The sequence below is a fragment of the Notolepis coatsorum genome, assembly GCF_963971535.1.
Source record: "Notolepis coatsorum genome assembly, chromosome: 5".
Lineage (NCBI taxonomy): Eukaryota > Metazoa > Chordata > Actinopteri > Aulopiformes > Paralepididae > Notolepis > Notolepis coatsorum.
Genome location: NC_140169.1, coordinates 143,245,519 through 143,261,561, shown reverse-complemented (window position 1 = coordinate 143,261,561; position 16,043 = coordinate 143,245,519). Strand labels below are relative to the sequence as shown.

The 16,043-nt window shown below is 44.4% G+C and overlaps 1 protein-coding gene across 1 annotated transcript; it reads right to left on the bottom strand.

Moving 5' to 3' along the window:
* Positions 1–837: 837 nt before the first annotated feature.
* LOC311229217 (uncharacterized protein) lies at positions 838–13,594 on the bottom strand. Its single transcript, XM_084315290.1, has 2 exons — positions 13,286–13,594; positions 838–2,328 (listed from the first exon to the last, which is right to left on the bottom strand). Exons 1-2 carry the CDS (start codon positions 13,556–13,558, stop codon positions 2,194–2,196), a joined length of 408 nt encoding a protein of 135 aa, XP_084171416.1. The 5' UTR covers positions 13,559–13,594; the 3' UTR covers positions 838–2,193.
* Between the last annotated feature and the right edge of the window lie 2,449 nt (positions 13,595–16,043).

The window sequence follows — 16,043 nt, the reverse complement described above, 5'->3', positions numbered from 1 at the left end:
CCTCTCGGCGTGCCGAAGCTTTTCCTAAATCACTTCCATCATCGAAAACGAGGGGAAAAGGTCGGCTCGCGACCCTGAAAATGTCGCGTGATTTTAAAAACGCTGTATTAAGTGAGCCTATTATGGGATCCACGCGAGCTTTCTATCGTGGAAACATCTGGGCGTCAAGCAACTTTTACTGATTCACATGTAGCCCCTAAAATGCTTAGAAAAGGAAAACAGAAAGCGTGGAATAAACTCGCCGAAACGGAAAAGTGTCCCACGGGCGCGCCGTGATTCCGATCCGCGTGAAAATATTCACGGCCATAGAGGAGACCGTGGGACACCTTTTTGCAACCGAATATGTGTCTCGAATTTGCTCCCACGCGGCGCGCAAAATCGCGCAAGGAAAAATCGGACCAAAAATTAACCAATGCTCCAGCAGTATTAATGACCCTGATGTAAACAAGACAAACGTCTTTCTCTGGTCTGCATCCCCTTATACAATTGTGTGTGAATGAATGAAAACTTTATTAACAGATTGCAGAATGGGTACAGTACAGTACAGCTCAATACATACAATTGTTAAGGGGATGCAGACCAGAGAAAGACTTTCGTCTTGTTTACATCAGGGTCCCCCATTTTCAATTCATCGTAAATGTGTATTGAGCCGTACTGTATTGTACCCATTCTGCAATCTGTTAAATAAATAAAAATAACGTTTGACTGGCCGCCGAGCCATACTGTAGTGTACATGGTGACTGCTTGACTTTAAAAAAAAAAAAAAAAAAAAAAATTATTAATAAAAATATTGAATAATTTTTTTTTTAATAATTTTTTTTTGGCTTCCCCTGTTATTTTACCCACGCGACGCCACTGGGACTCGTGACTCGACTTGGACTCGAGCACTGATGACTCGGACTTGGACTCGAGCATTGACTGCATTCGGACTCGGAAGGTGCAGACGAGGACTCGGACGTGTTCATTGATAAATATATATATATATATATATACTGTATATATTTTCTTGTTTTTTTGTTATTGTTTGTATGTTTTCGTTGTCTGGGGGGAGGGGGGGTCTGTATTGTATATGTGTTTTGTTTTGGTTTGGATGTCTGTTTTCTTGATTTTTGTGTGGATGTGTACGTGTGTTGAAAACTTTATTAACAGATTGCAGAATGGGTACAATACAGTACAGCTCAATACACACAATTGTTAAGGGGATGCAGACCAGAGAAAGACTTTCGTCTTGTTTACATCAGGGTCCCCCATTTTCAATTCATCATAACATATATGACATACACGACATACAGATAGACAGTACTGCTACATCTATACATTTATGACATACCAGATTTACAAATACAGTACTGTTTGTGATACAAAAAGAGTCTAAAAAAGAGAGTATATACATTTGATGTAGAAACTGTACATTGGAGGAGGTTGGGCAGGTGGGGTGGGGGCTGTACATTGGAGGTGGTTGGGTGGGGCCCGGGGTTCTGACACCCAAGGTTTTAAAGGAGACGGCCGATCCCGCTCAACTCAACGTCGGCCGAACTGAACGTTTCCACGCTGCTCGGCGCCGTATGTGTGTTCGGGAGCTTCTTCTTTCATAGTTTCCTTGACCGCAAAACATGAAATCTATTCGGGTCCATTCAGAATGTCCACGTCGTCAAGTTTGAAAATGGTCTTTAACCCTTTCACTGCCACACGACAGAAGGTTAACCCCTTTACTATCACACAACCGACGGCGATGCTCCATCATTAGCTCCGCATCCGCATCTCATAACTGAATAACATAATAACATAATAATAATGATGTAGTAGTAGTAACAGTGTACTAACAAACAACACAACTGATTACTGTACCCCCTAATAGGCTAAAAGAATATTTGAATAGATATCACTATGACACTTTCCCAGTTTGTTATGTACATATAAACTAAGAAAAAATATATTGCAAGTTTTCTGAATTGTATGTTTATATATGTAAATGAGGCAGTTCCCCATTCAATATGTGCACATTTATGGACGCAATCATGCAAAATGAAGCAAAAAAAGAAACTAAATGTGTTTTTTTTTACGTTTTCTTGTCACTAGTTTGAAAGAAGACATGTAAAGGGGCAACATTATACAAAAATCTCAAAATTGCCCCAAAATCAGGAAAATGGTGGGGGTCTCCCCTTAACCGGCTGTCGTGTGGCAGTGAAAGGGTTAATCACACATGCCCCTCCAGGGATGGTGTTCCGGGGCTAGGTTGGTTGCTGCGGTGATCTGGGAGCCCAGGGCGAAGTGGTGAAGCCCAAGCAGCAGGCACTTCCAGGTGGCGCGCAACGCCGTCCCAACATTCTGAAAGACACACGCACAGACACAGACAGACAGACATACAGTATATTAGGGCTGACGCCTATTAGTCGAATAGTCGACTAATCGATCGAAAGGAGCCGTAGTCGACTGCCAACCTCTTAGTCGAATGCAAAAAAAAAAATATATATATATATAGGCTATATTATTTTATTTAAAAGAAAACACATACCAGAAGCTAACTGCCTAAGAAAACAGGCACAGAGGCACTGAAAGAGGATTTCACCCATCTAATGAACACAGACTAGACAAATATCAAGATGTATCCATCAGTGGACCAATTGCATACTTTTGCAGAGGACAAGAAGCCTTCAGTCGACTCCTTCAGACATTAAGTACCCCCACAGCCCAAATGGAATGATGAAAATAAATATATATATTATACTTATTATTATTTTATTTTTATTTTTTCATAGTCGACTAATAGTCGACTATCGGCTAATTTTGGCGACTACAAATGGACTATACAAATCCTTAATCGGGGACAGCCCTACAGTATATACACACAGACACATACATGCATACAGACACATGCATGTCCACACACACACACACACACACACACACACACACACACACACACACGCAGATGCACAGACACAGACAGACAGACAGACAGACAGACAGCCAGACAGACAGACAGACACATACATGCATAGACACATGCATGTACACACACACGCACACAGATGCACAGACAGACAGACATATACACACACAGACACATACATCCATACATACATACAGACACATGCATGTACACACACGCAGATGCACAGACAGACAGACACAGACACACATACGTTGAGATGAATCGACTTATATGCAAAACAAAACGACAATCAATTCACATTGAATTTGTTAGTCCAGCTTCTTGGTGGATGTTCTTACTTCGTGGAGACAGTGAGGAAGAAGACGGAGAAGGGGGAGGGGTTTCAAAGTGGGACCACGCAGATGAAGACGCAGACATTGGGACTTGAACCTCCATCTGCAGAGTGTCAGAAATGTCCCTCAGATTCTCTAGCATTTTCTATACCGGTTCTCCACAACACATGTCTGATGGTCATAGTTACTGAGGTATATTAAAGGAATACGCCAACATTTGAGGAAATTAGCTTACCGTCTTCTCCAGAGAGAGACAAGAAGACAGATACCAGTTTCCTCTCTGTGCGTTCAGTAGAAAGCTATCTGGCTGCACGTTAGCCTAGCTTAGCACAATGAATGGAAGCGGACAGTGCCGGTTAGCCTTCGGGAGAGGTGTTAGTTGGAACATTTGCCTAGGCTAACCGGCACTGTCCGCTTCCATTCATTGTGCTAAGCTAGGCTAACGTGCAGCCAGATAGCTATCTATCTATCTTCTTGTCTCTCTCTGGAGAAGACGCTAAGCTAATTTCACAAAATGTTGGCGTGTTCCTTTAAGAGAGTTTGTTTTTATTGATGTATGGACTTTGCCTCGCAAAGGAAGCGGTTAACTGCCGTTATACAGACCTTTTCAAACTTGACAATATGAACAGTATAAATGAGCCCATGTTTATTTATTTATTATGAGACGGCTCATCTCGCTGCGCTCACGGACTGAGCGGTACAATGGCTCACGAGTCCCTCCCCCCTTCCCATTAATAGCACTAATTTACCTTCATTTACTGCTGCTACCTTTTTTAACTTTTTACTTAAGTACTGATTATATTGTTTGTCCACCACAGAATTTTACTCATTTTACTTTTTTATTGTGTGTCCATTTATGTCTGTCTATTTTGGCGTTAGTCAACTGATGGGAGCTATAATAATAGGAATAATAGGAATACTTGAAACCTTTGAAGAACCGTATGACTCAGTTTTGATATTTGTTTGGAAAGCCCATGTATTTGCAGTTGTAAAGTCAATCTAAATCACTTGGAGTGTGAATGTGATATAATGACCAGAAAGTACTCAACCTCTACCGTCTTCAACTATGAATGAACACAACACTCTAACTTACCATTTTTAGATAATAAAGCACTCAACCTCTACCGTCTTTAACTATGAATGAACACAACACTCTAACTTACCATCTTTAGATAATAAAGCACTCAACCTCTACCGTCTTTAACTATGAATGAACACAACACTCTAACTTACCATCTTTAGATATTAAAGTACTCAACCTCTACCGTCTTTAACTATGAATGAACACAACTGGCTCATGGCTCATTTAAATAAATAACATCATCATCTGCCACATTTTAAGATTATTGTACTGTCTATTTGTATATGTATGCACCGTATGCATTGTTTTTATTCCGATTGTTTATTTTATACTTATTTTATGTGTGCACTTTATACATTACTTTTATTTAGTCAATTCTCTGCTGATTTTATGTCAATTCTCTGCACATTTTATGCCTGTCTATATTTATCTTCATTATGCTAATTTTAAGCCTATATTTTTATGTCTGCACTTGCTCTTATTCTGCAAATGTTATGCCTATGTCTATATTATGTCTATGTTACTGCTGTGAAGCACTTTGGGCTGCAATTCTTGAATGAAAGGGGCTATAAAAATTAAGTTTATTATTATTATCATCATCATGTTATTTATGTATACCTATACTTTCCCCCAAAAGGAGGCGATTGCAAGTTTCCCCACAAATGGTTTTGACAGGGATTATAGATTGAAACGGGTCACGAGCAGAAGCAATTTGGCGGAACTGTAAGCCTGCGTGTGGTTCTCAGACAATAGCTGCACCGCAGGAGGGAACCAGCTCAGCTCTGTTTGGACTTCTCTGACTTAACTAAGCAAACCGGTTCAGACAACAGCACTCCATGTTCCCTCCGCAGGAAGGGGCTGGTCGACTGCAGTGAACACGAGGTCGCGGTCACTCTGAAGTTCAGAAGTCATCTCTGTAACGGTATTATAGTTAGGAACCATATGTTAAAGGAACACGCCAACATTTTGGGTAAATTAGCTTACCGTCTTCTCCAGATAGAGACAAGAAGATAGATACCAGTTTCCTCTCTGTGCGTTCAGTAGAAAGCTATCTGGCTGGACGTTAGCCTAGCTTAGCACAATGAATGGAAGCGGACAGTGCCGGTTAGCCTTCGGGAGAGGTGTTAGTTGGACAATGCCTAGGCTAACCGCAAAAAGCTAAAACAAAAGGCTGGCTGTCACAAAACAGTCACATCTAGAGACCTCAAAACTTACTCTAGCGAGGCCTTTAACCTTGAACTGGAGAGCCTGCACTGGTCAGATGAGCTGGTTGAAGAAACATGGCTTGGTTTCAAAACCAAATTCTCAACAATACTAAACGAAGGAACGGTTATTGAGAGTTTATTAATTCGTTTTTTTGATCCACTTCTTCTGTTCTTTTTCTATTTTTCTCCCATCCCAATTTAGCCGTGCCAATTCTCCCCTCCCCTGTCTTGAACGTTGCTCGCATGTGCCCCCCACTGGCCGGTTGTAGGGAGGATAGAAGCCCATCGCATGTCCCCTCCTCCGATACATGTGTAGGCAGCCAGTCGCATATTTTCACCTGCCAGCGCGGACTCTCATTTGGCGAGGAGTAACGTTATTAATTCGTTTGAATATTTCCTCCTATGATATCATCGGAGGACACTAAATCCTTGTGTTGTGTCAATTACAGCTCCATGATGTAGATGAAAAAATAGCAATCCCTATTGCAATCCTCATCTTTACTTTTTCATCTGCATCATTTAATTGACCTGTAATTCACACAAGGAGTCAGTCTCCTCTGATGACATCACAGGAGGAGATATTCAAACTCATTAACGCTCATTAACTCATTCTGCGCCATCGCTTAATGCGCGAGAGGGCGCTAGAACGCCACCGCTTTAATCAATGGGGGGACTGCGAGATTTGCGAGTGCTTAAAATGTATCTTATATTATAGCTATGGGTCTAATACACCCGTCGATTATCAGTGAGTTGCTTCCAGTCAACATGTACAAAACGGATTGTTTTTTCATCCGTACATTTCCGTTTTATACCGTTTTGAATATGAATATAGTTTTGCTGATTCTTAGTAATCCCAGAAAAATACGGGATAATAGCCCTTTAGTGGAATACACTAAACACGTTGTCATTTTTCGCCTGATTATCTAATCATCCTGAAATCAACGCTAGATCATCGTTATTATCCTTCCTCATGCAAGAATGAAAAGGGCCTCGTAGCGCGAGGCTCCCCCAGTCCCTTCCTGCACCCAACGGCACACAGCCACACACACACACACACAGACACACACAGACAGCCGCTATCCCGGTAGAAAGAAATATCAGATCAACGCAAGGTTTCATATGTAGAGTCCTTACCTGGTATCTGATGTAATGCAAAAGAAATAATCCAATATCCGATCGCCATTCCAAATACTGCTCGTGGAGGTCCGTCGCACATTTCCGAGCGTTACACATGAACGGGCGGGCGGGGTTACTGTTCCATGCCATCGTTGTATAGGCCTACCTCGCCTGAGTATTAAAACCCCGCCAGCACAGCTCGGATCGTCCCAGAAAAGAAGCTGGATGGCATAGGCGGCGGTATTTGCCCTTTTGCGAGCTCAGACCCATTCCCAATAATAACGTTAGGTTATGACTATAACCAAGTTCTGTTAATTAGGGGTGACGCTTGGCATCACTACTGCACTATCTCGCGTACGTGCACGCGTACTGAATAAACCACAAATGTACCTCTAATACCAGTATTAGTCTGACCACACCCCTCATCAGCTTACCTTCATAAGCAGGTGTGTGGTCACCTGCTCTCCTCCTTCCCAAGCTTTCACCACAAGGTGAGGTCAAGGGCTGCAGCGGCCGTCTGATGCCAAGCGTCACCCCTAATTAACAGAACTTGGTTATAGTCATAACCTAACGTTCTGTTTCATTAGGGGCTCTGCTTGGCATCACTACTGCACAAAGGGAGGCCAAGCGGAGCCGCTGGCTGACAAATACACCCCGCTGACAGCCCCCCAAAACCATCAGAACAGGGAGGGCCGAGCCCCCCCGACCCCCCCTAATGGAGGGTATCCCCCCTATTAGAGGCTTCACGGGAAGGCGACGGACCCGACCGTGCGAAGAGGCACTCAAGCAACTTAACGCACAGGGTGAGCAGACCGTGGCTTGACCCCACGACTACACACACGCACAACCCGCATGCCACCCGGGAACGAACGGAGGAACAACCTCGTCACTGCCCCCAGAATCACGGGGTCAAGGGCAAACCCAACCCCGTGGCAAGGCCGTAGCAGCGGAGCGCGAAGGAAGACCCAGACCCACCAAAAGGACTGGACTCCCTGGAATGGGGGCCCGGAGAAGTCCATGATGCCAGCATCAAGACCCCACCAGGTGGGCACGTAGTGCCCCGCCCCCCACATCGCCAGCGTATTCGGACAAAGGCCCCCCAGTTACTGCACCTGGTAATCCCAGGCGGTATCCCAACCAAGTACTAACCAGGCCAGAACCTGCTTAGCTTCCGAGATCGGACGAGATCGGGCGTGTTCAGGTTGGTATGGCCGTAAGCCGAGCGGGCCCTGTCCCCCCAATAGTACACCGCCCGGCACACTGACCCTGCAGAACAGGCAGTCAGCATGGCCGTAAGCACACAAAAAAGGTTAACCAACGGAAGCAGGCAGCGCACCGGGGAAAAACCAGGCAACAGGCTGTTAACCCTAGCCTGGAGACTGCGGACGAGACAGGCGCCAGAGGGGACAGCTGAACACAGCCGCCCCGGCGGAAGGAGCGTAAGCTGGCGGTGTTGCATGACCAAGCCTCCATTTAAAAACCCCCACCCAGAGGGGTCGAGGCAGAGAAGGCTGACACGATTGGCAGACGTCATGAACGTGCAGGGGCACCCTCAAACGGTGAACCCGGGAGTTGACACTGCTCCAACACACCAGGGAATCAACCACCTCGGTGTTACCCAATGCGGTGGTTGTTCCTATAACCCCTCAAGAAAAAACTCCAAAACACACCTGCGGGTATACACCGGCTATACCGCAGTACAAGTGTTTCAGTTTTCAAAAAAGGGTTAACCCAGGCCTACGGGTCGCAAACATCACTTCGGACCGGGCCTGGCGGTACGGGAAGCACAGGGTCACCAGAGGAGGTCAAAAAACCACCCCCACAGGCCCCTCTTCGCCATGCGTGAGAGAGGAGCGAAAAATAATGGAGAACCAGCCCCTAAGCACACCGTACTTGGTATTCCCAGGCGGTCTCCCAACCAAGTACTAACCAGGACCAACCTGTGTAGCGGCCGAGATCCGACGAGATCGAGCGCGTACAGAATGGCATGGCTGTAAGCCATGACGACAGTGCTGAGTAAAAACATACCCAACCAGGGTCTCCATAGCGCTTAACCCTGTGACACCCAGACCGACCTGGCATTTTTCCCCCTGAAAAAAGCCCAAGTCCCTCAGGGTACCAGAACAGCAGATCTGCATCCCCGGCGGACAACGGGTTCAACTGATCTGGACCAGCGTGACCAGAACCAGTCCCGTGCCCTAACCACGCCGACATGCCTACTCCAGGAGAAGGGCAGATATGCGTGTTGATCTTAACATGAAAAGAAGACGCCACCCAGACGTTCGGACGAACCGCGCCTGGTGGCCCACCCCAAGGGCGTGAGACCCCACCACATATGTTCAGATCCATCCCGTCATCATCCCCCAGACATGAACGAGAATCCGTCGACAACCCACCCAGGTCATGGGATGTGGTCGTCGGAAGAGGAAAAACCCCCATCTCAGTTGCTTTATAAAAACGCTGTTTCAACCACAAGCAACCAAGGCGTGCCAGTCAATCGCCTGTTTACAGCGAGCTAGCACTATACGTGCGTCGGGACACACCCCCATCAATGAACAGGCTATTTAGACCTGTCATTGAATCCCCAAGGCGCCCAGGGGAACGACAAGAGGGGTGTGACACTCCCTAACTCCAACACTTCTGGAATAGAAAGAAGGAAGCATCAACAGTATGTATCCCAGTCTACACAGCCGGGGTAAAAAATGTTCACATTTTTACATCCCACCACCCTCCCATAGGAAAGAGACGGGGATCCCCAGAGAGACTTCCCACGCGAGCTGTACAGATTGAAAAGAATATATTGCACCTTGAGCCATGTAAAAAACTGGTTTTAGGGCCTCCGGGGAAGAGGCACTCAACCCATACACACTCAATAAACGAATTGAATCGAATATACATACAATAGAAAAGGACCCTTCTAGAGGGTCCACTCACTTTGACAATCTGAGGAGGAAGGCTCTGTACTCTGATGGAGGCTTCCTCACATGGAAGAAGGAGTCCGAACTCACAGAAGGCCTGAATAGGCGCATGGTGAGGAGGAGCCCTGACCACCCCCCCTGAAAACAGATCCATCACATGGACCTGAACAGCACACGGAAGTCCTACCAACAGAGACGCGCACGGTGACGTACTCTATGGCGGGGGAATTCCTGCGGTGCACACGCCCAATATACCAGGCCGTGGGACCAGGAACTCCCCCCCCCCCCCCCCCCCCCCGTAACGTGCCGAACCGCCACGTGACGGGAACCTTGAAGGACAGGGGGTGTACCCCTGACCGACAGAACAATGGGGAGAGGAAAGGTTACCAGTTCACCCCTTTACGACCCCACACCCATGATACGATGTAACGACAAAAAGAGAATATGACACAGTCATAGTCAGCTCTATGAAGCGTTTCACAGCTCCACACAGCGCATGAGCTAACCTGCTATCTGATTTTTACTAAGGAAAAACACAGAATAGAGAGGGCTCTAAGAACCCCGGTCCAACATACACATGTGCTTCTGTGGCCAGTACAACCCAGTTGTAGGTCACATGACACACACAACCCATCATCACCTACAAAAAATGGCAAAAACACTCAACAGAGGAACGCCGTTTTTTTCACAATGAGAGAATACATCATTCTTGATTAGTATCGACCACAGGCCTTGCTAAGCACACATGACAGCAACCAAACCAATTTCCCTTTAGGAAATAAGTTTCTCCAGCAGATTTAGCACAACCTCAGCAATCAAGCTAAGAGTTACATCGTATCCCTACCACACAAAAGACACAATTAATGCACAACATGTCTGACAGGAGGATGAAAAAGTCCCCAGGGAACCGGGGGGGAAAACACAATCCTCCTATTTTACCCTCAATATGGCCAGTTAAAACAGGAAAACCTGTTAATGTGTGAACACACTGTTCATTGTCATTACAGTCTGAGAAAGAACATTCTTTTACTCACTTGTCACCAAGCATAGCTTCATAGGTTAGTTACCTTAGTTGTGAGTACACGGCCGTGTTTCTCACACAACAACCAGATCATTACATCCCGTTTGCACGGAGAAGCTAACTGCCAGTGACAAAAACAGCTCACACATAACCCGCAACGTATCCTAAATGCATTGTAGCAACACACGTTTTGGGAAAAACACCGTTATTCACAATACATTTAGCAAAGTAAAACCAGAAGACGTGTTATGAGGTCTGGTCAACCCCGTTCCTACCCGGAACGCAGATCAGCGAAGTGCAGTCACAGACACCGTAGGAAACACAGCCGCTCCTGTGTTGTCCGAACTGGGCAGCGTCACCGCTCCAACCCGCACTACAGTCCTCTGTTGATGCAACCTTGCCGTCCTGGCTCAGGGCAGGGTCGACGAAACATCCCCTGTCAAGGATGACGTCGTAGTCAAGAGTGTAAAACATGTTAAAATCAAAGCACGTTCAACAGAAAAGCTATCAAGCTAACGGCCGCTCCAACCGTTCGGGTGCTACTGCTTCCGCTCGCGAGACGCCGATCTAACGACGCACGCGATCAGAAGCGAGCTCACGGCGGCGCGCGAGAAGCTAAGCTACCCCGCGCCAGGCCATGGCCATAGCAGCAAGCTAACGTTACCTAGCGACCACGACATGCTAGCCCCGCAGCTAACAGCTGACTGGCTAATAGTAGGCCCTAAGCAGGCCATGCAGCGATCCAGCAGGCTAACGCAGCAGTTAACAGCTGACTGGCTAACCGTAAGCTATGAACATGTAAACAATGACATAACACTCACCCAGACAGGCCGCCGTTCTGAACCTCTCCTCACTTTTTAAGAGAAAAGAGAAAACAAGATGTCAACACCGCTTCACAACGGTGACTTTACCACATCCGACGGAATCAGCACAGTACCAACTGGCCTGTGTAGCTGACTTTGAACATGAATCTGCCGCTATCGCACATTACATGCACATATCCCCTCGTGAAGGAATACTCTCATTTGGATATGAAAGATGGGGCCTTAACACGGTGACAGAGAGAATCCACTCGTCCAGAACACACAGGGATCACCAGTGTCAATGGTCGCGGCCCACTAGTTAAAACTATAATGGTCTTCAGACCAAGGTCTTCTGTCGCCTAGGTGGCTGAACAAAGGACCCTAGCCTGGGGCCGGTTTCCATAAACTTTGTCAAGTAGCCCCCATAGCACTAACAGACAAGTGGAGCCCGCCAGCAAACACTACTCACCCAACCTGGAACGCACCGCTTCTCACAACAGCGGCATGTCCGACAGTTCAGCTGTGGCCTGACAGGTTTCACCCCAACAAACACAGCAAGGAACTGCAGTTGAGAAGCATGCAGCGGCGTGCTCCCAATACGAAAACCGGTGGAGGGTTTTTAGAATGATCATCATCTTCCAGACACTCCAGTACGAAGACAATATCACCGTATTTTCTCGAAAATAGTGAGAGAGAAAATAAAGATATGATGTCAACGTATCCTTGTTTCCCAAAGCTGCTCCTAAACCTTTCTTCCATCATGGTGTCAAGTGTGGGAATCTACCGAGGCACTTCTTCCTTGTGGTGAAAGCGAGAAGGAGGAGAGCAGGTGACCACACACCTGCTTATGAAGGTAAGCTGATGAGGGGTGTGGTCAGACTAATACTGGTATTAGAGGTACATTTGTGGTTTATTCAGTACGCGTGCACGTACGCGAGATAGTGCAGTAGTGATGCCAAGCAGAGCCCCTAATGAAACAGAACATCAGGCTGGATGGATGAAAATGAATGGATATCGCTAATAAAAGAAATAACGATTAAAACCAGACTATACTTGTGATTGGCGCTGAACGGTCGGCGAGTTAACCCGACTATCATCGGGTCTGGCGTTGAATGAGTTAACTGTCAAGCTAAATTCATAATAATAATAATAATAATACGAAAATTTGTACTGGTTTAGATTTCAATGCATTTTAATACCTGCAATTATGTTGATCCAATAGGTTTCCATACTACATTTCAGTTCATACACACGATTGTTCAGTTTCTGATTGATGCCATGTTGAGAGAGACTGAAGTTTAAGTGTTTCAACTTACCCACACTGAACCTACTATACACATAAGGAGACACTGACATTCACCCGTTTATTTATCTCATATTTTTATATTCACATCTAATTTGATTGCCTATATGTATGTCTTTCTACTATTACCCTGCCCATACCTGTATATCTCCTCTCCCCCCTCCCCATGCTGCCATGAATGAATGAATGAATGAATGAATGAATGAATGAATGAATGAATGAATGAATGAATGAATGAATGAATGAATGAATGAACACTTTATTTAACAGATTGCAGAATGGGTACAATACAGTATGGCTCAATACACACAATTGTTAAGGGGATGCAGACCAGAGAAAGACGTTTGTCTTGTTTACATCAGGGTCCCCCATTTCCATATGACACCCGAATTCCCCCAAGGGGGATCAATAAAGGAATATCTTATCTTATCTTGATCACAATACACGTAATGATTTTGGCATCAATAGGATGTTTGTACAACACGAATGTACACATTTCAACCTTAATTATTTACTCAGCCTTATATTCACATCAAAATGTATAAACTCGTGGTTTCCATAAGCCACTGGTGGGCCTGAACAACTGAAACTCACGAGGAGGAGAACCAACCTTCTTCACTTTCTTGTATTTGTCCTTCCTCCTGCTCTTCCTCTCTTCCTTGCCTCTGGCTTCTGCTGACTCCTCTTCCTCCTCCAGCGGCTCGTACCTCTCGGGTAGGAAGGACAGGTTCACTTCTCTGCAGCACCATTCGCGCCTGTGGATCTCCTTCTCCACCGGCGGCGCGGCGCAGTCCAGCTGCCGGCGATACTGGGCGCTCTCACCGGCTCCCCCCGAGTGTCTGTGGAAGTCAAACAGCCTCGTCGCCAGATCCTTGGGCTTCATGTTGTTCGGAAGGTTTTGCGGGTCCAAGGAGCGGAATGCAATGTGCCACTTACTTACTGTGTTATCCAGGGATCAGGGGATGTTGACCACTTGATTGTGCGCGCATTCCATTGGACCGACTCGTGTGGATAACTTGGAGCAGAGCCCTTAAAGGCGTAACCTTTCCTGCTCACAGACTCACTGACAGCAACATAACAAAACATTACAAAAATGGCATAATGGCATTACATTTTTAGTTGAACGCTAGCGTGCGTCCTAAACAATGACCCGGACATACTGTACAAAAGAAAATAACCTCTCTCTCACACACACACACACACACACACACACACACACACACACACACACACACACACACACACACACACACACAGAGAATAGTGATTAATCTCATTAAATTTGTATTTTTTTTTATTAAATCAACTTTAAATCAACTTTCAACTTTTCAATCAACTTTTGAATATAACTCATCAGTTTTTAATACTATAATATTAGTGTAGCCTAATCTTTATCTGCAAACCTTTTTTTTTATTAAACAATTTAAAAAAAAAAACGTTTTTTATAAAAAAATGTGTGTGTGTGTCATTCCATTTAGGTTAAATCAGACAGCACCCCCCAGACCCCAACTGGAATAATAAAAAAATAAAAAATATATTCATTTAATAAAAACGTTTAAAAAATTGTGTGTAATTTTTTTGCAATGGAATGCTTTTTTATTAAATATTTGTTTAGTTTGGCCAATCAAAGTCGACTATACAAATCCTTAGTTTTTATCCTTTAATACAAATTTGTCAGGACAGAATGTCATGATGTCATAATGATATCATAATAGAATGCTATAAGGGGCGAAAATCTGATATCAACTTTGGGGGGGACAATTACATTACATTTTCTCAAGAGCAATTCCTGGGGGGGACACACCAAATGTAGTGCTGTAACACATAGCCTACATTGTAATATGTTAAATGTATATATTGAGGAACCATAATTACTACTACTGGATAATTGATAACTGAAGGGTTGTCCCAACTTTTCTGATGTATTTGCATTTGCGTCAAAATGGAGATCAGTTGCAAATTTAAAACACTTGCTCCGATTCCCCTATAGTCACAGTCCAAAGTTTATAAAAATCCCACGGAAAATGACTTTTGTAGATGTTGTACTACTAGTTAGCAGTGTTCCGTATGTATGGAGGTATTTGTATTTACATGTCCCTATGCCATAAATGTCATGTATGTTATGTATGTCATAAATGTCTATATGAATTGAAAATGGGGGACCCTGATGGAAACAAGACAAACGTCTTTCTCAGGTCTGCATCCCCTTAACAATTGTATGTATTGAGCCGTACTGTATTGTACCCATTCTGCAATCTGTTAAATAAAGTTTTCATTCATTCATTCATTCACAACCAGCAATACAAAGAAAGGCCAGTAGGTGGCAATGGTACACTGTGTATATGTTTTCTTAAATACAATGAGCATGGTGCTATCTCGTCTAAAATAATCTCCATTGAGAACCATTGAATTTACCTTTTTCTGATACATTTATAGTCATTGGATATGTGCCACTGGCCTGAGTCTACTACAATAGCTTTACAAGAACAAAAAGCTCAAAATAAGTACAGTTCTAAAAGCAGAACTACTTCAATGAATAACCCAAATAGATCAACCAAAATATCCTTCAAAAATACTTATTTATTGTTCAGTCAGTGTCTAAACTCTTTAAACAACAGCTATGGACAAGTATGTCACACAAAGTATGGCATTTTAAATAAAATAACATAAAATAAATAATTAGTAAGTGTATTGTCATGTACTAAAAACTGAAAACTACTTAACAAAATAACAAATATCATACACCAGGGGTTCTCAAACAGGGTTCTGTGGTGTAATTGCAAGGGGGTCCATAAAATAAAATAAAGTGTAATGAACGTATTCAGCACCACAAGGTATCCAGTAACTTTACATATAATATAGAGGGGGTGGGGGTCCCTGAGGACTGCAAAAAACCTTGCCTGCCTTGCCTCAAAATATGCAGGAGTTCCAGTACCCAAAAAAAGGTTGAGAACCACTGCGAGTATACACACTACTGAACTAATGAACAAAAGACCCGAACATATGTTTGCGGGTTTCAATGGATCCAACAAATTGCTGGCAGATATTTTCCATCTTTGTGTACATTATAGACCAGTGTTTCTCAACTGGTGGGTTGCAGGGCCATTTTGAGTGGGTCGCGGATGTGTATACATTTTTTTTTTTATATAATTTTTTTTTGCACTACCTATCTTTGTGAAAGTGGCTTCTCAGCTCTGGTCCAGCTGAAGACAAAGCAGAGGAACAGATTGGACATTGAGCATGACCTCAGAGTTGCTTTGTCTACCATCACCCCAGACTTTGAGACTCTTGTCAGGAGCAAACAACATTCCCAGTTATCCCATTAGTTCCCTGTGATGTTAAGCTAAGAAGTCTGCTAAGAAGGATAT

What these genes read in the sequence shown, in the direction of transcription:
- LOC311229217 (XM_084315290.1), bottom strand. Translation starts at nt 13,558, where the DNA reads ATGAAGCCCAAGGATCTGGCGACGAGGCTGTTTGACTTCCACAGACAC. An exon ending in AATACAAGAAAGTGAAGAAG is followed by an intron (nt 2,329 to 13,285) that starts GTTGGTTCTCCT and finishes TGTGTCTTTCAG; the next exon opens with AATGTTGGGACGGCGTTGCG.